Source organism: Chiloscyllium plagiosum, chromosome 28 (assembly GCF_004010195.1).
Source record: "Chiloscyllium plagiosum isolate BGI_BamShark_2017 chromosome 28, ASM401019v2, whole genome shotgun sequence".
In the NCBI taxonomy this organism is placed as follows: Eukaryota; Metazoa; Chordata; class Chondrichthyes; order Orectolobiformes; family Hemiscylliidae; genus Chiloscyllium; species Chiloscyllium plagiosum.
In genome coordinates, this window is record NC_057737.1 from 39,051,694 (window position 1) to 39,077,380 (window position 25,687).

At 40.8% G+C, this 25,687-nt stretch overlaps 1 protein-coding gene across 5 annotated transcripts in view; it reads right to left on the reverse strand.

Moving 5' to 3' along the window:
- Positions 1-25,687, reverse strand: part of hip1 (huntingtin interacting protein 1) — a 338,601-nt gene that overhangs the window by 61,561 nt on the left and 251,353 nt on the right. For 4 of the 5 annotated variants that reach the window (XM_043718713.1, XM_043718715.1, XM_043718714.1 and 1 more), the window contains 4 exons: positions 20,371-20,514; positions 11,337-11,434; positions 8,012-8,084; positions 674-857 (listed from right to left, as the gene is read on the reverse strand). In XM_043718713.1, coding sequence (XP_043574648.1) covers positions 674-857; positions 8,012-8,084; positions 11,337-11,434; positions 20,371-20,514 — 499 coding nt within the window. The remainder of the gene's footprint in view (positions 1-673; positions 858-8,011; positions 8,085-11,336; positions 11,435-20,370; positions 20,515-25,687) is intronic. The other variant, XM_043718716.1, reaches the window with a different exon arrangement.

Consider the following 25,687-nt stretch of genomic DNA (forward strand, 5'->3'; position numbering starts at 1 on the left):
TTCTTAAACATCAAAATGGTTAAACTTCGCCATTTAAGTGAGCTCAGATCCCACTGCTCCACAATCACTAAACTCACACTGACCCAGGACTTTAAAAGATATTCATCACATTTACAGAACACACAGGAGCAAAGCTGCACTCCAAGATGGCGGCGGTAGCATCAGTGTTCTGGGGTTCCTCAGCCTGTCCACTCCCCAGCACCAGGCCTGCCACATCCTTCTTTCTCCTTTATTTCCTTCATTTCTTTTTCATCTTCATTTTTTTTCTTTTTGGTAATGAAGGTAGCAGGGACAGGCTGCATGGCGGTCAGAACAGGCAGCACTGGGCAGCCAGGGGGCGCAGGTCGAGTCCTTGTGAGGAGAGCAAGCCCAGCACATGGCCAAGCGCTGACAGACTGTGGTATTCAATTATTAACTGTGGTCCTTTGCTTTTCTACTTTTTAGTAAGGAGAAGTGTAATGTTTAACTTTTAAAAATTTGTTTCCTTTTTTTTGGTTTGTACCTTAAGATTTTGTACCTAGGTACCTTTGTACCTAAGATAGCGCCATAATGGAGACTTGTAAATTTTCACTGTACTCGTGTGATTACATGTGACAATAATCCTAATTCATTAACTTTGAATATACAGACCAGCAAGCAAACCTTCCAATTTTTCAGAAACATTATAACTTACTTTCGATCTCTGTGAGGTTCTTCTGGGCTTTCTCGGTGTCATCTTGTCTTTTCTTCACCTCCTCGAGTTCGGCCTTTAAGAACTCATTCTCATCCAGAGCCTGTTGCTTCAAGTGCTGTTGTTCAGCCAGGTCTGCCTCTAACTCACTGATCCGACCCTTCAATTGTGAGATGAGACGTTTGCTCTGAAACAGGCAAAAGGAGGCGCCTTTGGCATTTTCAACTATTTCCAAGGTGAAAACACAAAGCCCTATAGAACCAGGCACCATGGAATGAAACGAACATCAAGCAAGAGGCAAGCCTCTAACTGACTACCATTCTGTGGAGGACCCTGAGCGGTTTCCTATGGAAAATATGCATTGTTAAGACAAAATCTGTAAACGATTATTAGTTAATGTGAAATTTGGGCTTTTCAAAGCTTACAGATTGTAAGAGGAAAGAGTGACGCTACTGAGTCCTAAAAATTTGAGGAAAGAATAACTTATAGTTGGAGACATATGAAGGCTTCAATAGAGCAATAATTCAGCAAGGGGAAATGCCATGTAGGACAGACACACGTGTGTGTACTTAATGTGCACACGTAAGAGGGAGATAGAAAGAAAATGAGGGAGAAAGTGAAAGGCAGAGAGGTGAGAGAGACAGAGTGAGTGAGAAAGGGAGAGAGAGACAGAGATAGAGAAGGAGAAACAGACAAATCGAGACGGGGTTGTGCAAAGGGAGAGATACACATATGTATCAAGGCACATAAAAGTTGAAACTAAGAGGCAAGGAGGAAGAACCACTTGCTCACCTTCCACCTGAACTAACTTTATACACTTGCAACCAAGATAGAATCGGCACTTAACCCAGGAAACTGGGGCACAGTGAATCAAACTCAATCTCTTAATGAAAATGGTCATGACATTTCAACACAGTGCTGTCACTAGGCACACCTGGTGCCTTTTTAAGTACCCATGAATTGGAAAACCTCAAGACAAAGCTAACTCTTATTTGTAACACTTCATTCAAAATTGCTGTGATAGTGTCAAAGTTGAAACATCAGTATTTCACATTGTCAGATAAAGCTGTTGGCAATAATAGCTGTCAATTGCATGGTATTCCAGTTTGCTCTTTAGTAAAGACACTTAAATGGTTTGTATTGAATAGTTAATGAGCCTGTTAAAACAGCGTGACATAAACATAATTGACCATAATTCGTTATAAAATAATTTCAAATTTTCAGGCTCAAATGTTTTCTCCAGATATAACCGGTTGTAGCCAGACAAAACTTTATAATTGTACTGGAAAGCTTTTAGCAATACAAATGGACACAATATGAAAACTGCAGTAAAATCCTAAAGATATCAGTGCAGTGGGAGGACGTCAGCCTGACTGATGGTAGTGGCTTCCAGAAACCAACAGAGCTTTCTCTGTCCATAGTTTTCTTTAAAACATGAATGAATCTAACTGTGCTTCTAACAGCCTAAAATTAGCTCTTCATTCACACAAATTCAGAGCACCAAACTTTCAATAATTTAGCTGAAATTAGGACAAACTTAGCAATGAGGACAGCAGGTGGGAGAGATGTCAAACTGGAAGGAAACATTTCAGGCACCAATGTACAAAGTGTGCTAGACAGATAAATTCCTCTCAGCCATATCCGTTCAGTTCAGGATAATAGATACCTTCCTGGCTATAAAAATAGTTATTCTTTCCTTTATGTTATTTTCTTTTCTTAAGCTGGTCAGAAGGCTGTCCAGAAAGAAAGAAACTTTCATTGAAAGAACAATCTATCAGGTCTCTCAGAGATGTTCCAAAAGAGTTCAAAATTGATTGAATCTGTGGATGAGTGCCATGCCTCTAGGAATTCCCTGGCTTGTCATGCATGATAAGCAACATGAGTTCGACTGGGACAACACTACTATTATAGGACAAGCCAAACAGAGAACAGCCAGGGAATTCATAGAGGCAGGGCACTCATTCACAGATTCAATCAATAAGCACATCGACCTGGACCCAATATACCGGCCACTGCAGCGGACAGCTGGAACTGACAACGGGAAGCGGCAGATTCAAACCACTACAAATGCCAGAGGAAACATCACAGAAGCGCTTCACAGGAGGCTCCCAAGCACTGAGGCTGTCACCTAGACAGGGGACGAAACGTCTGCAACACAAATTCCCAGCTCGGCGAACAGAACCACAACAATAAAACAAGGAACCCGCAACAAAAACAGAAACTGCCGGAGAAACTCAGCAAGTCTGGCAGTAATGTGGAAAGAAAGCAGAGTTAACAATTCAGATCCAGTGACTGTTCTTCAGAACCTTCTTCTGAAGGTGGGTTACTGGACCCAAAACGTTAACTCTGCTCCCCTCTCCAAAGATGCTGCCAAACCTGCTGAATGTGGAGAGACTGAAGATGATGGATTTATTCAACTTTAAGTGGAGAGAGTTAAGAAGTGAAGTAACTGAAGCTTTCAAAATCATCAGTTTTTAATACAGTAAAACAGGATAAACTGTTTCCAATGGCAGAGACTCGATAACCAGAGGGTACATATTTATTTGTCGCTGTTGTCATGAGTGTTCTGCCCAAATCCAGGTCCTTGGTTTGTAATAGCCTTTCCATATCTGTCTAACCGATTCTATTCTTTTCCTTTGCCAATAACTTCCTTCAATTTTCAAGTCATCTGGCATTGATATTCTTTTCCTCCCTGTTTCTTGTCAAAATCCAACCCCTGGAACCTCTCTTCAAACTCTACTCCCTCCTCAAAAGTGACATACCAAGACACTCTGCCTTTTCTGAATTACATTCAAGAAATTTAGATTAGATTAGATTAGATTACTTACAGTGTGGAAACAGGCCCTTCAGCCCAGCAAGTCCACACCGACCCGCCGAAGCGTAACCCACCCAGACCCATTCCCCTACATTTACCCCTTCACCTAACACTATGGACAATTTAGCATGGCCTGCACATTTTTGGATTGTGTGAGGAAACCAGAGCACCCGGAGGAAACTCATGCAGACACAGGGAGAATGTGCAAACTCCACACAGAGAGTCGCCTGAGGCGGGAATTGAACCTGGGTCTCTGGCACTGTGAGGCAGCAGTGCTAACCACTGTGCCACCATGCCGCCCAAATTTACTTGATCATCATCTCTCCAAAGCATTTCCTTCAAGTTACTTTATCTGTCTACAAATCATTTATTTCCTCTTCAAAACCCATGTTTCAGAGTTATTTAGAAAGTCTGTCTCCTTTTGTAAGGCCCAAGTCTCACATCTGTACCAAACAACATTCCAAATCAGGGTCAGTCCACATCGCTTCCTGAGTTGCTTATTCAGCTTTCCAGTTACGAACTGTCTCAGCAGACAGTTATCCATGTTGTTACTTCTTAATTGCATTTGCCATCTGTAGGTATTATGCTTACTAAATACGGAGTTCTTGTACCCGTTGTAGTTCTCTGCCTTCTATGAATGAATGAATGAATATTTCTTGGTCATTTAGAGCTATGTATCACTTTAGTCTCGTCAGTGTTACCTTTTATTCCAAAGTTCACACGTGCTGTTACCATTCCAACAACTAGTTCTTGTAACCATTCTCCTGTGTTTGCTACAAGTGTTTGGTCATCTGGAAATCCCAACCAATGTTAGCATTCAGCTGCAAGTTTAATACCAGATTTTGTAGTCTTCAAACGCTTCTTTGATCATTACTGCTGCACAGACATCAAAGAGGGCTGACAATAAACACCACTCTTGTCAAACTCCTCAACCAAGTATACATGGTTCTAATACACTGTTGGCTTCTTTCATCCTTTACTATTTGTCCCCAAGTACAGATTTCTTATGAACTGCATCTACTCCAGACACTTTTGCATTTATCTTATTTACTGCTACCCTTATCTCAGATATTTCTTATGAAATCAATGACATAGAAAGAGCGAGTAATATTGATGGTCATTTCAAGTTTTGTTTTGTTTCTGGCATATGCTTCATCAATATCTTCCTTCCATCCTAGTGCTATTATTATTTGTCCGTAAAACATCTTCCGTAATTGATACTTCAATACATTATGCCAAGTGTCATAAATCTCTTTTGCTAGGTCTATTCTTCAGATTTGATCCCAACTGTTCACGTATTTCACAATACTGTCAACTGCTGCCTCTTGGCTTTTCCATTTTTCCCTCCTAACCCACTGTTCAAGGGTCTGCATTTAGCATGCCTTATTGCTTATTTTCCATTTTCCCTTTTCTGCTAATTTTTGAAACATTGTAGTTGCAACCCATGATTTCTTAAGCCTGATTTCTCTCAGAAACACTACACTCTTTGATCTTTTCCATTGCTCAGTCATCTTGGTGGTAGCCTTGCCGTTTCCAGCTAATACTTTACTTTTATAAAGAATTTATTTACTTCTTTCACTTGCATGGGTTCCACTGGATATTCCCACCTGGATCTACTTCAGGAATTCTATTTCATTTTCATCAGGTTATGATCTGAGTCTACACCAGCTTTTACGTGAACTTTTGAGTTCTTAACTTGATAATATTAAGACAAAGATCCAGGAATTGAAGTTCGATTGAAGTTTTACCGTACTGACAAACATTTGCTGCATATTGTTTTCCTCTATAATGCTTAAAACATGCATCTGTTGAGTCCTGTTCTTGAGGAAAAATTGACCAGCTTTTACCCCGGCTCATTTATTATACAGGACCAAAAGGTCTTTCTTCTTTATTGTCTCTTCCTTCTCCAAACAATGTTTTCCAATCTCTTTACAACAATCATGCAGCTCTTCCCACTCTCCTGTTCAATTTTTTTTTCAATTCTGTCATACGTCTCATCAACTTCCCTGTGTGGGTGTTCACTTCTAGATATATATTCCTGAGTAATGGACAGTGGCCAATGGTTGCCCCTTTAATTTCACTAGCACCAGTCTGCCTGACTCGAATTTCACTTCACCCTCAGTGAGCAACTTTCTTATAAAATAACACAGCTACTCCCTGTTCCTTTTCATCTAATACGGAGTATATAATTTTCATTTCATCAATTATGAAGCCATCTTTTCCTGTTCACATAATCGCAATTTGTTTAATTTCTTACTTTAGCGTCTCTAGCTCTTCGTTCCTGTTCATACACTGCATTTCTTTGTATTACAATGTTTGTAAATGTGAGGATTTTGCTGGTTTGCGATTTGAGACCACTCATTTCCTTTCTGAGCACAACTGACCTGTCCTTTGACAGGTTCCCAGCTAAGCTCCAAGAGTTTGTTTGTGCTGAAACCAACATGAGCCATTTTCTTGTCTACTTTCCCTGGTGATGTGCCAACGCCTTCCACTCATCTGTCAGTTTACGTGCCAGCAACATAATCATACAGGTAGCCCTGGGCTACAATGATACCAGCAAAAGACTGCAAACATTGACCTCAGGAACATACTTACGATAATTGGCAAAAGAGCCAGAGCTGAGAATTCTTTTGTGTAATGATTTTTATTGCAATCTGGATGCACAATGAGGTTGCACAGGAGAATCAAATAAATTTCCAAAGGGATATGGATAAATTCTTGAAGGATAAAAGCTTGCAGGGCTTTGGAAAATGGTACTAACTGAATAGTTTGTTCAAAGAGGCAAAATGGGACAAATGGACTCCTTCTGTGCTGCACGATTCTACGATAATAGTAAGTGATGACTGAATTTGACAAAGGCAGAGTTTGGCTTTTTTTTGGTTGGTCCTAGAACTCTTTTATCAGTATTATTTGCCCACTGAAAGTTGCTGGCATGTTCTCATTTGTTATGGTCATCAGTCAAATATATGCAGTCAGCTGTGCTGTGGAATTGCATATAATCACTGCCTGTGGCAATCAGTGAGTTGTACTAATCAAAATCAACAGTCGAAAGCCATAATAGGTCTGGTACTTTGTTGTCACAATCGTTTACCATGATCAGCACAGTTTGCTGGCAAAGAGCATTTTAACAGCGGTTGCTGAAAGCCAAGTACCTTAGTTGGATCATAAATCTGCACCATCTAGCATATTAACTGCTAATGTTATTACCTAGTCACTGTAAAGAATTCCAAAGAAAAATCAATGACTGCAGTACTTAGACCTCACTAGCGCTTTAAACTACTCAGCTCTTACATTCAGAAAGTTGATTTTGGGTCACGAGCAAAAACTGGACATTCACTGACATTCATTTCAATAGCGTCAACATGCTGAGCAGCCAGTTGCATCAGAGAGGCCAAGTGACTGTTTAAGGATCAACAAGCTGGATTTACTATAAGCACTTAAGCAGAGAAAAACATCCCAAAGTATTTCACAAATGTGCAAACAGTTACAAATGAAGTTACACCAAAAGGAGAGATTTGAGGAGACAATGACCATAATCTTGACTGAACTAGTGGGCTTAGAAAAAGCTGTAAAACGAGAAAAGGGAGACTGAGGGGTGGAGAGAAGTGGGGGGGTTATTCTAGTGGAGTTTAGGTAGATTTGAAGTTCAGTCATTAACAATGGAAAAATTGAGAGTCAGGGCAGTTCTGGCAGTGGGAGGGGGACGGGACAGTAGGTCTTGAGGAATTGCACGGCTGGATGCAAATACAAGGATAACAATTTTAAACTGGAGACACTGGGATACAGGTAGCCAACATAAGCTGGTGAGCACTGCATGTGGGTAATATGGAGTTCGGCTGCAGATAGCATGATTTCAATGCATGGGGAACTGAATCAAGTAACTTGAGTGAAAGTAATTGTTCTTATGGAAACCTCAAGGTTGAACAGGACATAAACCACCAATAGTCTGATTTAATGGGAGTCAGTGGCGAGGAAAAGAGAGCTAGAATCAATGACAATGGTCTGCAGTTTAAAATATCTGCAAGCTTTAAGTAGAAAAACTTGCAATGGACATTAGAAAAGCAGTTTGTCAACACAATTGGTAAGGTTGAAAAGTGTGGTGGAGAGTTAGAGTTGTGTGCTATCATGATAGCCATGTGATGAGGTCATCAAAAATCAGCATGAGAGTGAGGAAGGGGAGAGACTTGAAGATAAATCCGAGGAGGATTCCAGAGGTTGGTGGGAAGAGATGCTCTTGCTGGAGATGCCCTTGCTGGAGATGCCTGAGCTGTGACCGGCCAGGCAGAATCCTGAAAGGATAATCTGATTGAGCTGGACAACAGTGATGAAAGGATATTGGTAGAGCATAGTACAGCTGTTTGCAGAGAGGTCAAGCACAAGAAGTGAAAATATACCACGGACATGTACTCAGAAGGTCTCACAAATGAGACTCAGTGAAGTCACTTTTGAGAGTATGTTCATTGCAACAAGTATCAATCAGTTACCTCGATTCTAAGGTATGAGACAGCAGTAAACTTACATCCTACCTCAACTTTAAAATTCGCCATTTCTTCCTTCAGTGATGCAATTTCCCCGTACAGTTGTTCAATCAACTTATCCCTGGGAACAGATAAATTCAAACTATAAATGCCAGTATATAACAGTGACTGAAATCCACTGTGGATCAACTGACAATAATTAGGAAGCCAACCTCATGACTATTATCAAGTGTCAGTCTATTTCAAAGCAACTGGTTGCTACAGAAAGGTTTAGATTGAGTTAACTTTTAGTTAGAACTTTCCCCATTGTTACTTCCATCGCAAGTCCATTTGATGGTAACCCGAGGATGTTGATGGTGAGGATTCAGTGATGGTAACACCATTGAATGTCAAGCGACAGTGGTTAGACTGTCTCTTATTGGAAATTGTCATTGCCTGGCATTTGTGTGGCATAAATATTACTTGCCATTTGTCGGCCCAAGCCTGGATATTGTCCAGAATTTATTGCATTTGAACGTGGACTGCTTTAGTATCTGAGGAATCGTGAATGGCGCTGAACATTGTGCTATCATCAGCAAACATCCCCACTTCTGACCTTATGATGGAGGAAAGGTCATTGATGAAACAGCTGAAAATAGTTGGGCCAAGGACACTACCGAGGAATTCCTATACTGATAACCTGGAGTTGAGATGAATAACCTCCAAAAACCACAACTATCTTTCTAAGTGCCAAATATGACTCCAACCAGCAGAGAGTTTTCCCCGATTCCCACACTGATTCCAGCTTACTAGGGTTCCTTGATGTCACACGATGTAGGATGTCATTCTCACCACTCTGGAATTCAACACTTTTACATTTTACAGAATTGCAAAGGAGGCCATTCATTTATTGCATCTGCACCAGCAGTATGCCAAGCATACCCAGGCACATCATTTCTATCCAAATAATCATCCAATGCTTACTTGAATGCCTCAACTGAATCTGCCTCCACCACAGACAGTGCTTTCCTTCCCTTAATGACTCTCTGTATGAAATATCACATCTTACATCACCGCTTCATTTGCACTTCACTTTAAATCTTTGCCCACTCTTTCTTGATTAGATTAGATTAGATTGCCTACAGTGTGGAAACAGGCCCTTCGGCCCAACCAGTCCACACCGACCCTCCGAAGAGTAACCCACCCAGACCCATTTCCCTCTGACTAATTGACCTTAACACTTTGGGGCAATTTAGCACGGCCAATTGACCTAACCTGCGCATCTTTGGACTGTGGGAGGAAACCGGAGCACCCGGAGAAAACCCACGCAGACATGAGGAGGATGTGCAAACTCGACACAGACAGTCATCCGAGGCTGGAATTGAACCTGGGTCCCTGGTGCTGTGAGGCAGCAGTGCTAACCACTGAGCCACCTTGCCACCCATAAAAGGAACTCTTATGAGCAGGTTTTAAAATTGTAACTCACAAGTAATATACTGAGTTTGCACAGTATATATGGGACTTCTACAGAGCAAATTTATTTCACTAAACAATGGCAAATTGATCAACAAAACAGAGATGAAAAGGCCATGAAATCAGCTATTCTCTACACATGGCAAGGAAGCAAAGCATACTTTGCCTCATGACTAAAGCTGAATACTGTAAATGCAGGAAAGCCAAACTTGCTATAAGACTGTGAACGTGCACATTCATTTTAGTTGGAACTGCAAGAATGTAGCAGATAGACAAATGTAAATATTACACAATAATAAAGGGAGGAACAATGGAAATTCTTTACAAGTGATTTACAAATAGATGGATTGCAGTAAGTGCTAGCAGGAGGTGGTTTAGTGATGTTAAGGAAAAAGCAGCTCTGAAGATGTGGGGGCAGCCACAGAATCTCAATGCACAAGAAAAAGATAAACACGGCCATTGTATCAGTGGGTTGAAAGACTGAATGTTTTAAAGTGATTAGTACAATGTAGTTAAGATTAGGGACTAGCAGTACACCAAGTATTTCAGTAAGCAATCTGGACAGTTAATTCAACCTACTCTGCTTGTATTAAGATTACAATAATAGCGGCAGGACAGTTGAAAATATTTATACTGCAAAGACAAAGAGAGCTAAGACTTGACAACCATATAGCGAGGGCCATTTTTTAGCCAGGACCATTTTTTAGTTGTTCCATTGAGTGTCCAACTTGAGGCCAGCTAAAGTGATCACAATGCTCTTGTCAAGTCTTGTTCCTAACCCACAAATGAAAGAGGTGCTGGTTGTTTCCATGCATGTGGTACTTCTATTTCGCTTGGTCTATTCAGTACAGTACCCAACAGAATCTAGCTCATCTTGAACCCTTTACCATTATCACTGTGGAAGCAATATTAATAAATTACATTGATCCTTGCTGATCTCATTCACAATGCAGGTTTCTTGGGAAGATTTCTTTTTCCATTTGTAAAGCAGTTTTCCACCACATCTAGCAGTTACCATCTACAGACGAACAATTATGATATGGCATAATAGCGCACATCAACATAAAATCTCCCAGAAATCAAAAGGTTTGAAGACATGGCTAACCATCACATGATAAAGGGCTGACTTTCCACACTACTGCTAAGTGGTCTGATTTGGAGTTACAAACAAGTATTGATTTAATCTTGGCATGCCTGTGTATATTGCAATTAAACTGCTCTTTAGATTCATGGACGTCATTGTCTCAGTAAACAGAATGACCATTAGTGCTGAACTCCTGTACCACATTTGCTATTAAGTGCACATTCTCTCATCATGACAGCTTGCATCAAAAGGAAACCATTCCCAATGGAAACAGAATTCAGATAGCAGAGATCTATTCAATCATTTTTAGGGGCTGGATCTCAACCCAAAGGAAGTAAATTAGAGGACAAGCTAATGTGGTGATGTTCAGTCCTTTGGCCTTTTTTCCCCAAACAATATAGATTTTTAGTGAACAATTACTGTCTATCATCAAAATTACACTAATTTGTCCATCATGGGTCCTTCCTACGACTTCCACTGGCAGAGTTATCCTTTGAACATTTGATTGGATGCAGTCTATGACGTATTATTCATTGAAGGGAATAAAAGCAAAATTAAATCATGAGAATTTCTCTAAAAAACAAGGGTCACATTAAAATCAAAATGTTGCTCAGTTGGCGTGTTCGAGCAGTTCACATGGTCCTTTAGTTTCATTTTGATTGCAGCAGCAGAAGGCTCCTGCAACATTGTCATTCACCTGCCCTCTGCATCTCAGTGTATTCTGAACAGAAAGACCTGGAACTTTCAAACTACAACTCAGGAATACCTGAAGCTATCGAATCATCAATTACTTAGCAACATTCAAGCCAAGATGTTCATGAGATCAATATTCCTTACCTGTCATCCTTAGACATTCCATTCTGGTTGTTAAAATTGAATGGGTCAGTTGACCCAGGACTTCCAAAGAGGTCATCAAATTTATTGTCAAATAAATTCTGCAAGGAAAAGGGTTACATGTGGTAAAAAGAACCAATGACCAATATGAAGTGTAAGGTTTCAGTCTTGGTGCAGTTCACATGTACAAAGATTCCTCACCACTACTTAACACGACAAGCACAGAGCACAAAGCCAAGGGAGGGAAATATTGAGTCAGTCTCTGCAGAGCCCTGGAGAAGAGGGTAAACAGCGTACCAACTTCAGAAACCAATCAGAACAAAAGAGAGACAGAATCCATGAGGAGTTGCTCCTTCAATCACAGGCTGCTCCTCAGCTGTGCATGCATCAGCTATGGGAGAAAATCAGCCTGTGATCGGAGGATCAGCTTGAAAGGCCAAAGGCTGTGATGAACAAGTCATTGATACAGATGGACAAATACATCTCTGTGCCTCAGGGACTGGCCAGGCTAGACCTTTGTTGGGGGCTGACAGTTGCAAAGGACAGGGGGCAAAGGAGCAAGTTGCAAGTGCCAATAGAGTGGCTACAAGGTGGGATGAGGGAGGCACAAAAGGATGCTGCAAAAGAGACAGAACAGCTTTAAACCTGTCAACAGTGGAACATACAACTACCCGAGATGCAGCAAGGTAATGATTTCCTTGAAACTGACTGAAAGATTTAGCTAAGGTTGCACAAAATGAGAAGCCATTATCTAGAGATGTATAGTGGATGTTTTCTATTCAAAATTGTCAATTGCTACATTTAAATTAGCAATTGAGATCTGTGAAGCAGTCGTAAGGATAGTGATTGTTTGGTTAAATTTTCCAGAGCTGACAGAATAAATAAATACAAACTGCTTCCAATGGCTGAAAGACTGATCTTCAGATGACCCAGATTTTCCAGCTTTGTCCATATGCTACAAAATGCATTAGCTGTGACCTCATACCTGTTAAAGGTGTTTTGGATGATGAGTGTTTTTTTGTGCAGAAGCATGTGGAAACAAAGTTTTTGTTGCTAATTTACACTGTTGTCTTGTGCCAATTTAAGTACAGTAATACAATAAAATTAACGCTCTCCTTGTGCCATGAGTTTAATGCAGAGTCAATAACGGAAGATATGGATGAATTCTTCGAATTCTACTGCTGTCTCAGTAAAAACACTTGTTTATCAATTTAAATACAGTCACATGGTAGTGATACCTATTGTATCACCTAATAGTTGAGTTAATAAGAATGTAAGAGGAACCCCTAAAAATCAAAAAGTAATCTGCACTAATTATAAAACAGCCCTTGGGGAAAAAAAAATTACTTGGCCCTTTTCAAAGTGGAGCTGCTTGGTCGATATTAAATGACAAAATTAGAGTATAAGACAAAGGAGCAAAAGGAAGCCATTTAGCCTATCCTTGCCCCACAATTTCCTTGGAGAAAGTGAGGACTGCAGATGCTGGAGATCAGAGCTGAAAATGTGCTGCTGGAAAAGCGCAGCAGGTCAGGCAGCATCCAAGCAGCAGGAGAATCAACGTTTCGGGCGTGAGCCCTTCTTCAGGAATCATTTAATGAACAATTACCTTGTTCATTAAAAAAACTTGTCTATCACAGTCCTGAATGTTCTTAATGTAACAGCCTCACAGCTCTCTGCATTAAAAGTTCCACAGACTGAATACTCTCAAAGAAAACAAATTCTCCTCATCTCGATCCCAAATGGGCAATCCTTTATTCTGGGATTATAGCCTCTGGTTCTAGGGGAAACAACCTTTTAACACCTACACTGCCAAGCCCCCTAAGAATCAAAAACAGAAGTTACTGGAAAAGCTCAGCACGTCTGACAGCATCTGTGAAGAAAAATCAGAGTTAATGTTTCGGGTCCGGTGACCCTTCCTTAGGACTGGGTCATACCTTCAAATACGTTCTCCTCCAAATGGTGTGCAAACATTTCTACAAACCCGTAGTTATAAAGTGCATCATACTGAAACTGAGCTTTTGACCGTCTTTCCAAATAGAGCCAGGAAGTGCAAAAGCAAAGAAAATTTGTTGAACCTATATAAAACCATTTGATCCTATTGTAATAATGATTTCCAATGTTGAGCACTAGAAGGTTATGAAAACTTTGTACAGGGTTCAGCTCCATGGATGAGTGATCATAGAAAAGCTGGGGTTACTATCCTGAAAGCCAACAACCCTAAGGAGATTTAATGAAGGTGTATAAAATTATGTGGTCAGATAGAATAAATACAAACTGCTTCCAATGGCTGAAAGACTGATCTTCAGATGACCCAGATTTATCGTCATTTAAATTGACTGGCAAAATAACTGAAATAACAGGAGGAAAAACGCATATGCAAACTTTGGTTAGGATTTGGAAGTAATTCCTCCTGAATATTAAGATGTAAAGAGATTAAAATTGAATTAAACGGAAATTGGATAAATACTTGGAGCTGTAAAGGGAAAGAACAGGTTGGTGGGAGGGATGGGGGATGGTGGGGTAGGCAGGCAGTGGTCCAATTGGCTGCATTTCTCTTCAAAAGAACTGGTGCAGATTCAATGGACAAACTGGGCTTCTTCTATTCTGCATTATTTTATGCCACCGTGGGCGGCACGGTGGCACAGTGGTTAGCACTGCTGCCTCACAGCGCCAGAGACCCGGGTTCAATTCCCGCCTCAGGGAACTGACTGTGTGGAGTTTGCACATTCTCCCCGTGTCTGTGTGGGTTTCCTCTGGGTGCTCCGGTTTCCTCCCACAGTCCAAAGATGTGCAGGTGAATTGGCCATGCTAAATTGCCCGTAGTATTAGGTAAAAAGGGGTACATGTAGGGGTATGGGTGGGTTGCGCTTCGGCGGGTCGGTGTGGACTTGTTGGGCCGAAGGGCCTGTTTCCACACTGTAAGTAATCTAATCTAATCCAAAAGAAATCACAAAGGCACTCGACAGACGTTAAGGACTTTTATTTTGGCTGGGGATGGAAGGGAGAAATGGGTGAGGAGGAGGAGAAGGAGAAGAAGGAGATATGGAGCATTGAAACTGCAGAAGCATCATGGTCAATTATTTCTCCTTTGGTCCCATGTCTAAGAGTTAGTTTGAGTTTTAAGGATACAGACTTGAATACTATGCTGATAATCCCAAAACAGACAAAAAAGGAAAGCCGCGGCATTGGAAGTCAAGGATTTTTCCATCATTTGACCAACAGAGTTCTGTATCTGAATATAACATTTTTCTTCTTGATGCCAAAATAATTCCTGCCTTCTTTACAATAGGACCACTGACTCATCCTGGGGTACAGTTGAGGCTCCCGTCGCTCAAAGAATCGTGCTGAACTGTGAATATCAGTAAATGCACTGAACCTTGAGGGCACCATAATGGAGGCAACTACATATTCACATTAGTACTTTCTAAATGGGATCATTTTTGGAACAGAAATGCTGGCTGTATTTGTATCCCATTAACATCTTAAAAGTTAAATAATCATAGCTCCTCATGACCATAGTACTGCTCTCCCATTAGAGAGAAATGACTGGTAGTGGTTTAGCCCAAGAGTTACCACACCTCAGGAGAGGGAAGAAGTTGAGAAAGAGAGACCTTCATAGTAACTTCAGCCAGTGCAGGAATTGAACCCTCACTATTGGCATCATTATGCATCTCAAAGCTTACTGACCCCCATAATAAAACATCCCAAAATACTTCACAATGATGTCAAACATGACACCAAATCATGTAATGAGATATAAACAGAAGCAACCAGAATGGAGTTATGAAAGGTCAAGGGATGGTGAGGTTAGAGGCGTGTGTCATGCCAAAGTTTAGGGCCTAGACAGATGAAGTTATGATGGGAACAACAAGCTTGCAGTGGAACTGAATTCTAACATCCACTTGCACGATGGATCGGATCTCAGCTAAGAAAAACCCAAATACACACAAAAATCCACAATGAAGACAGGGACACTGAATGGCTGAAAGGTGCAGGCCAACAGTGATAACAGACACCCAAAAGAATGATAGCAAGGACATGCACCAAGATTTTCCAATTATTATTTTCATGCTGATATTACAGAATCCATGCAGTCCAATATCAAATGAATAACTGATTTGGAGAGCGATGAAAGACACAGAATTTTTATTCAGCCATTGTATATGCCCTCAATTCTTTTGGTTTCTACAGAAATGAAAATTAGTTAGTTGTGTGAAATAGCGATGCAATGTTCTGCAGTTACAACAAAGCCACATGTTTAGCAAAGCCCTGCAAAGGCAGCTTCACCTGCTAGATGAAAGATTGCAGACTGGTCCAGATAAACCACAGCTTCTCTAATAAAAGCAGATAATAATCCTTCAAACCTCTTCAGCAAAGCAGTGCATAAAGCCATACAGAGAAAAGGCAATCATCACCACAGTAACAATTCCACCTCTCCATCTCAGTGCCTGTCTTACACGTTATCCCTCTGTTACACAACAATAACAAGCAAAATGGGGGATAAAAGGTTTGTAATTTCACCATTCCCTTTTGAACATCTATCATGAACTACTTTAAAGAAAAGGAAAGAAAATATTTCCATATTACAATCTATCATCAAACTCACTGTCTCATTTCAACACTAATTTTTTGTTTGGTTTCACTTCTCCCCATATCATCAAACTTCCCTTCCCATTATGAGTCAGACCCAAATCATCAATGGCTCATCAAACAACAGTGGCTGAAATGATCAAGCTCAAATCCAGATGTACTTCACAGGATTTGGACACCTCTGAAACAATAAATGATCAATCCGAATTCTGGTTTATCTTGTCCAAAATATGATAGGAATATCTCTTCACTCTTCATTCAATGAAAAAGAACACACAATTTCTATACACAGAGACCAGAGGCAAAAACTCCAAGCTAGCTATCGCAAAGCTAACTGACCTCTCTGTCAATTATACAACTCTAAGGTTTACTTTAAGACTTTGATTTCTGACAAAGAAAATCAACCCCATTAAGGTTTAGAAGTGAAGATAGGTCACAGAATTAAAATCACCACGTTGAAGGTTCCAAATCGGACCCATCTTAGAACCATGAGGATTTCACACGTTTTATTGCTGAACAACATCTCAATTGTCAGCCTAGTTTACAACTGACTGACCCTTGGGACTTTGTAATTTGCCTGATAGCTACAGCAATGTGTATAATCACTTCCACTGTAAACATTTCAGGTACCCCCAGGAACGAGTAAAAGACCTTGAAATACTCAAGATTGCCCCCGTGGTAAACATTGCAAATCAACATTAAAAGCCCTTCAGGATAATTAAGAAAAGATGCCTTGCAAATTTACCTTTTTATAAGTTTAACATTAATAAACTCAAAGCAAACAAGAGCAGCATGATGAACTTGCCCCTAAAATTCTCTAGGAAAATCTACTCAGAGAATAGAATGGAAGGGAGGGGCGAGGAGCTGCCCCCACAAAAACAGGCGAGGTCGCTCCCATGATTGCTGCTGATTGCTTCATTAGTTACCAAACCCAGAAGAGAAACAGCCTATGATTGGAGGAGCAGCAATCAGATAGGCAAGTCAGTCAGGCAGTAAGGAAGTCGCCAGGAACACTGCTCCTGGAGATGAGGTCAGCTTGAGAGGTGGGGACCTGGGTCTGCGGAGGGGGTCAGGCTGTGTTAGAGCTGATGGGGTGCAACAAGGCTAGGATGGAGAACCACAGGTCCACCAATGATCTGGAAGCAAGGATTTTGCCAGGGTAGTCTATTGCTAAGGCAGAAAGGGCGTACTGCTGGATCCAGGTGTTCTATCTGCTAGGTCAAGGGTGGGAATGTCAACTGGAGGAGGAGGTAGTTGCAGGAGTGTTTACGGAGGGAAAAAAGAAATGGAAAGGAGGCTGCAAGAGGGGCAAGGGGAAAGGTTTGCAAAGTTTGTAAGCAAGGAGAAAGAGATTACAAGAGATGATCTAGAAGAGTCAACAATGGTTTCTTGAAAGGGAAACCATGTTTAATCTCCTTTTTTGGAGTTCCTGAAGGAGTAACAGGAACAATGGATAAAGGGAAGTCTGTACAGTATGTGGATTTCCAAAAGGCATTTGATAAGGGTCTACATAAAAGATTACTGTGGAAAATGAAAACTTATGATGTAGCGTGTAACATATTAGCAGAGATTGAAGTTTGGCTAGCTGGCAGCAAGCAGAGAGCACACAACAATTGGTTTTTGCTTGATTTCCAGGATGTGACAAGTGGACACCTACAGGAATCTGTGTTGGAGCGTCATCTTGCATCACTTAGTTGAGAGGAAAGGTTCCACTACATTAGTCACATTTGATGCTGACAATAAGATAGGTCAGAGTGTAAGCTGTGAAGACGACATAAGGAGGTTGCAGATACATTTAGCTGTATTCGTGGTGTCCTTATTAGTTTGTGGAAGGTGCATTTAGGGTGATGGCTTTTTGCACATACAACCATGTATCAGTTGGTTTGTCTGTTCTCTTGTATCAATTTAAAAATGGTGTGATGTCTCAGGAATTAATCCTTTCTTTGTGCATTGTGGCTTTAAGATTAATGGAGAATTGATCATCATTAAGAATATTGATGAATTTTTCTAATTATGCTGGTCTGTTAATTAAAACGTTCCATCTGTCAACACAAACAAGGAAGGTACTGATATTATGTAACAGCATCACCTAATACATTAGTTGGCGAGAATGAAAATGTAGCTCCTGATTTCAAAATATAGCCGTCAGGAAAATCTCAAGACGAGCCCTCGAATAAGAAAAATATTTTGACCCTTGAACAGTGATGTATAATACATTAAAGTTCTAATTTTAATATTATACAGAGATGACAAAAATGACAATTAAGATGGGGCAAAGATTATAACATGAAATACGCAAATTCAACAGTGACATTGAAAGCAAATTATCTCAAGATACTGAGTCAACAATTTCAAATCAGATTCCAGTCTCCATTTTATCAAATGGCAGAAATTTATGTTGACTATTCTTTTTTTTATTAAACCTCCTCTGCACACATCTTTGTTTTTTTTTGACTTTCACAAATCCATCTTCTGTTTTCTTGCACCCTCAACTCTTGGTCATTTAAATCACTTCTGCTTTCTATCCTATCACGACCCTACTTTTCTCGTTCTTTCCCCCCACCCCACTTTCTGCTTCTGAACTTGCTTAAAACATGTTCTGAAGAAAGATCATTGACCTAACTCTACTCCTTCCTCCACAAATACTGTATGACCTGCTGAGGATTTCCAGAATGTTCAAATTCCAATATAAAAGTATCAGGACAACATTACTGATCACATTAAGTGGTAATTTACCTGAACAGCCCTCAAGTAACTCAAGCATTGGACCATTCCACCAGGTAGGATAGGTAATGCAAACATTTTATAGATTAAAGGATTCTAACATCTGTGGTCGGGAAACTATTGGAAAAATTCTAAGGGACAGAATTAATCTCCACTTGGAGAAGCAAGGATTAATCAAGGATTGTCAGCACTGCCTTGTAAGGAGGAGATCGTATCTAATAAATTTGAATTTGAGGAGGTAATTAGGTGTTTAGATGAGGGTAGTGCAGTTGACCTAGTCTATATGAATTCCAGTAAGGCCTTTGACAATGGCAAACTGGTTAGGAAGCTAAGAGTCGATGAGATCCAGGGCAAATTAGCAAATTGGATCCAAAATTGGCAACGTGGCAGTAAGCAGAAGGTGGTGGTTGAAGGATGTTTTTGTGACTGGAAGCCTGTGCCCAGTGACATGTGATGCTGGGTCTCTTGCTGTTTTTGTGTACATTAATGATCTAAACATGAACGTAGGAGGTTTGATTGGTAAGTTTACAGAAAATTTGAAAATTGGTGGTATGGTAATTGAGGAGGCAAACATTACACTACAGGATGATATAGATGGGCTGAACAGCGGCAAATGGAATTTAATCCTGAAAGACGAGAGGTGATGTGTTTTGGAAGAACTAACAAGGCAAGGGGGTCCATGTTAAATAGTAGGAATTGGCCATGCTAAATTGTCCATAGTGTTCAGGGATGTGTAGGTTCCATGCATTAGTCAGGGGAAATGTAGAGTAATAGGGTAGGGAAATGGATCTGGGAACAGGTTACTCTTCGGAGGGTCAGTGTGGACTTGTTGGGCCAAATGGCCTGTTTCGACACTTCTTGTGCTTGAGCTCTCTGCAAACAGCTGTCGGGACCCCAAGTAGACAGGATTTGTGCATATCCATCAACTCTTGAAGATAGAAGGACAGATGGATTAGATGGTTAAGAAGGCATATAGGATACTTGCCTTTATTAGTAAAGTCACTGAATACAACAACAGGGAAGTTATGATGGAGCTATATATGACTTTATTTAGGCCATGGCTGGAGTACAGTTCTGGCTACCATTGTTTCATTCATAGGTGTTAGGAAAAGAGCATGAGATTTAGGGAGAAGACAGGGCTGCTCAATACTCTGTCAAACTTTCACGAAGATGTTCAGTGGCGATTGCACTGATTTCAGGAAATGGTGGGGAAATGACAAGGAAAATCAAAGGATGATCTTTGGCATCTCCTATAACTACTTATTCAATGCTGCAGTGTGAAAACAAACATTGCACCCTCTGCCTTAAACCATACAGATAAGAGTGAACCCAAGAAGAGGTATAGCCATTTGAATTCTCCTTGACAGGGGGAGAAGAAAAGACAGGACAGTGCAAAGTCAATTCTTTCCCCCCTCAAATTCATGATCTATTTGAAAGCAACCATTGTGTTAGCAACATTTTTCTACTTTAAAAGTTCTGGCTGACTGCCTTCCTGAAGATGTAATTACACTGCAACAAACAGTTTTATTCCATAATTCCTTTGTAATTTTCTCACTTTTCCTGAAACATTGATCTAACCAGAAATGAAAGCAGTTGGCCAATGTCACAGGCTCCAAGGCTACCTTTGTTGCATGTTAAAACTGATGCTGAGATACACAATGTCTGATTAGGTCCAACAGAGCCCACAGTTACACAAGACTCCATGAAACTCCACTTCTCTTACCTGCTGGGATGATGAGTTCATCTCGACCAGGTCATCCGTTTCCACAACGGGCTCACTGTCAGGAGAGGTGGATTCGGCAGGAATGACCACAACAGGACTGACATGCTCAGACAGTGCTGACGCTCGCAGAAAGTTTGGAGCATTCTGCAACAAACCAATTGATCATTAGTACCAAATCGAAGTACACTGAAAGAACAGTCGGTCAATAAACATTTGAAATGGACAGATTAATGTTATGGTGTAGATTGTTCAGCCTGCATCCAAATTCACTTCATTCCTTTTTTGGGTAATTTATCAAGAATACATTAAAAAGAGATTCAAAATTGGTGCATTTTATCACTTTTAAGTTTTTTTTAACATTTCTTCATTGGATGTTCTTGGATTTCAACTCTGAAAATTAAAGAACAGCAACAAATTTAAGTCAGAATGGTGTGTGATTTAGAAGTAAGCTGGAGGCATTGGTGCTTGCATGTATCTACTGTCCTTGTTCCTCTTAGTGGTAGAGGTGATAGGTTTCCAACATCCAGTTCAGTGAAAATGTCTTCTTTTAGCATTATTCTTATTATTTGATCTTACCCAAAAGCATCTCCAAGCATGAGATCTCTGCCAACCACTTCTAATTTACTCTGAAGTTGCCATGGGATCCATCTTGTACAACTTCTTTGTCTACATGTTGCCCACTGACAAGACCCGTTTGCAGATGTAGGGTCAGCTTCCACTGAAGGCAATCAATTCCACTCTTCCATTACTTGCTTCAACCCTTGCTACCAATTGTTCAGACATCCAGACTTGGGTGAGATGAGTTAATATGTGGAGACGAAACCTATCTTCTTAGCCCATCATAAATTTCCAACCATGTATCCACAATTCTATTTCTTGTCTAGCCACCATCTCACAGAGCCAAACTCTTTAAAACCAGCCTTCTCTTTGACCCCAAGCTCAGATTCAGTGCTATATCTCCTCAATCACAAAACAACTGCTTGCTTAATATCCATAGTATTATTCATTCTCTTCCCCCCCCTCCCTCCTTCCCTTCCACATCTGTACTCATCACTTTTCGTCTATTCCAATGCTATCCTGGCCGAGCTCATTTCCCAATACCAGGTCCAGTACGGCCCTCTCCCTCCCTCTCCACATACTGTTTCAAAAAATCCTCCTGGACACACCTAATAAATTGCTCCCCAACCAAACCTTCAGCACTAAGGGAGTCCCAGTTAATATGGGGAAAGTTAAAATCACTCACCACAACAATTGTGTTGTTTTCAAATCTTTCCAGAGTCTGACTACATATATCTGCCTCTATCTCCTGCTGGCAGCTGGGAGGTCTGTAGTACAGTCCCAACATTATAAGTGCACCCATCCTATTCCTGAGCTCTACCCATGATACCTCGCTACAAGATCCCTCTAGGGTGTCCTCCCTCAACACAGCTGTGATTTGCTCCTTAAACAGTAATACAACATCCCTCACCTCTTTTGCTTCCTCCTCTGTCTCGTGTAAAACATCAATATTCTGGAACGTCAAGCTGCCAATCCTGCCCCTCTTTCAACCATTTCTCTCTGATGATGACAAATCATAATTGCTTGCACTAATCCAGGCTCGAAGTTCGTTCCTTTTACCTGTTATACTTTAGGCAATACTGTCCAAGCCTCCAGTTCCATTGAGCTCAGCGACCTCTCTCTGACTGCTCTTCCTCTCAGCTATATCTGCCACAGTCTCAAGCTCTCCTGCAGTCTCTGTACTCACTGACCTACTTCTTAGGTTACTACATTCCAGCAGAATGGTGGAACAGTCTCAATGGGCTGAATGGTCTAATTCTGCTCCAAAATCTTATGGTCTAACAGCTTTTCCCCGACCATATCCTCTTTTCCTCTGATTCTGGCTTCTAGGGAATTTTCTCTTTCCTTTGTCCTACTATTGGTGGCAGTGCCTTCAGCAAACTAGCCCCATGCTTTAGAGTTCCTTCTCTGAAGTTCTCCTTATCTTCATCTCTCTTCCCTCCTTTAGAAGCAATCGCTCTGAACTAGCTTTTGGTCACCTGGTCTAATATTTCCATCTTTAATATGACATGCATTTCATTTTTTCTGATCATACTTCTGATGTATGTGGAATTATATTTGTACTTTGGAAGGTTGTCCTATCAATAAACTGCTTTTAAAAAGAATAAAAGCCACAATGGAAACACTGCCACCTCTTCTGCACTGTTACTCAGTCAACATCTACTCTTAATCTTTAAGTACACCATGGAAGCAGTAAAAAAGTGAGCAATAGATGTAGCCTGCCACTGTCACTCACATTATATGAGCAGTCAGATTTAGTTCTTCAAGAGGATTTCTGTCAGGCCGGTCGATCTAACTCCTCATTATGAAACCATTCACATCCCAACGATGAGCAGTACTAGGTATCAACTTAATAGACTTGGGTCTAAAAATCCATGTCAAGGAGAGTTACTTGGCCAAAGTGATTTTCAGAATCTTACAAACTGGTTTCAATTTTATCACTAAGATGGTTCAACTCCTCAGACAGTCAATCCAGGATTCAGTTTGAAGATTCACAATCAACTCTGAAACCTGAAATTATGGCATATAACATCAGCATTGCTGCGTTGGGCTCTGTTGTGAGGATGCCCTTTTTGATCATTCCCAATATATTGATAATCTTATCTCCAAAAGCCATAAGGACTGTTGTTGTAATTGTTCTGCTACAAATAGCTTGTTTATATATCAACATGACCCAGTGAGCTTGACATATTCCAACCTTGATTACAGAGTACCTTGAGAATATAGCCAACTTCCCCCAGTTGCTCTAACTCTCGACTCCTTTTTTGGTGAGAATAAGTGCTTTGTTGTCTTATGGAAAATTTCTGCAGTACATCGGAACCCTGGGGAGTCTACCACACACTATGTAAACAAATGTCCCTTGATAGCTGTGGGAACACAGGAGTTGTCAACCTCCGAATTGCAGACATCATGAGACTTCAGGCAGTACTAGTTATGCATTAATCAGATTTATTCACATTTTATATTAACATTAAAAGTACCATCTCCGGTACAATCATATAATCGTAATGCAACAACATGATGAGATAATGTTTTTCATCATAAAGCTAAGAGTATGTACAGTGCCTGAGCATTAGAAGCTTATAACACCGACGCTTTCAAACTATCCTTATAACAGCCACTTCCCAATAGCACAGCTGTGGAACCCAGCATCAGCTGAAGTGGCTGATGGGAATATGATGTGAGATATTGTGTTCTCGGTTATCTTTATTAAATTACTCACCAGCTCGTTATATTCATTAAAACCGGGTTCCTGTTCATTCATTCCAACGCCTTTGCTGACTCACTCACAAGCGAACACCTCATTCCCGTTTCATTCATTAATAACACGGCACGGTGGTTAGCACTGCTGCCTCACAGCACCAGAGACCCGGGTTCAATTCCCGCCTCAGGCGACTGACTGTGTGGAGTTTGTACATTCTCCCCGTGTCTGCGTGGGTTTCCTCCGGGTGCTCCGGTTTCCTCCCACAATCCAAAAATGTGCAGCTTAGGTGAATTGGCCGTGCTAAATTGCCCATACTGTTAGGTGAAGGGGTAAATGTAGGAGAATGGGTCTGGGTGGGTTACGCTTCGGCGGGTCGGTGTGGACTTGTTGTGCCGAAGGGCCTGTTTCCACACTGTAAGTAATCTAATCTAATCTAATAACTCCATGCTATAACACTGCTTCATTCATTCACAAAACCACAGTTCTCTAATTTATTTTACCACCAAATTAAAAACAACCTTTTCAAACTCATTATTGCATTTTCACACCTTATCAGCCCTTGCTCCAAGCAGTGTTTACCTCTGAATAAGAGTAGCATCCAGCATAATACCATCCCCATCAAGTCTCCTCAAAATATTACAATATTAATCAGCCCTTATCAAATATCTCGTGGATGTGAATAGATTCCCAAATTAATATGTACCTGTTAAATACCTTTTAACTGGGACATTATCTCTTTAAGAAACTTACTGACAAAACAGTGTTTCCATGAAATTGCATGAATGAATGAAACTCACACCGGCAAATAGTAAACAAATCTCTCAACCCAGCTACGGTAATCCATTTAATGTCCTTTAGATTAGATTACATTCCCAACAGTGTAGAAACAGGACCTTCGGCCCAACTAGTCCACACCAACCCTCTGAAGAGTAACCCGCCCAGACCCATTTCCCTCTGACTAATGCACCTAACACTACGGGCAATTTTGCATGGCCAATTCACCCGGCCCGCACATCTTTGGACTGTGGGAGGAAACCGGAGCACTCAGAGGAGATCCACGCAGATTCCAGCCTAAGGCTGGAATCGAACCTGGGACCCTGGTGCTGTGAGGCAGCAGTGCTCACCACTGAGCCACCATGCCGCACCGACTCTTTTATTAAGTACAGGTACAATTTCTAACTTATTTAGAGTATATAGACCTAGCATTTTTTGTTAACATTTATTAACTTTAAAAGAGAAAAGGACTAACACCTCTTAATTATGCAAGCAGACCAGACCACTATATTCCCACCAGAAGTAGCAGCCAACATTTAGCATGTTTTAACCCATCTCCTGTTTCCCCAGATAGAAGCCCTTCAAACCTTTGTGTACAATGGATAAAAAATATAACACCATAGTAATGGAATTTTAACATATGTAAGAACTGTGTATAAAGGGGCTAGCGAGTTTTGAGAAGATTTGTAGCTCAGGTTGAGGTTCTGGATTTAAGTTTGCTCGCTGAGCTGGATGGTTCATTTTCAGACGTTTCGCCATCATACGAGGTAACATCTTCGGTTAGCCTCTAGCGAATCACTAGTGTTAGTGACCCCCTTTCTATTTATGTGTTTAGGTTTCCTTGTGTTGGTGATGTCATTTCCTATGATGATATAATTTCTTGTTCTTTGTCTCAGCGGGTGGTAAATGGGGTCCAAGTCGACGTGTTAGTTGAGAGTTCCAGTTGGAATGCCATGCTTCTAGGAATTCTTGTGCATGTCTCTGTTTAGCTTGTCCTAGGATGGTTGAGTTATCCCAGTCGAAGTGGTATCCTTCCTCATCTACATGTAAGGAGACTAGTGAGAGTGGGTCATGTATGTTTGTGGCTAGTTGATGTTCATGTATTCTGGTGAGTAGTTTTCTGCCCATTTTTCCAGTAATGCTTGTCACAGGTTTTGCAAAGTATTTTGTAAATGACGTTTGTTTGTTGTCTGTGTAGGGTCTTTCAAGTTCATTAGCTGCTGTTTTAGTGTGTTGGTGGATTTGTGGGCTACAAAAAGATCTGTGTAGTCTGGCATTCCA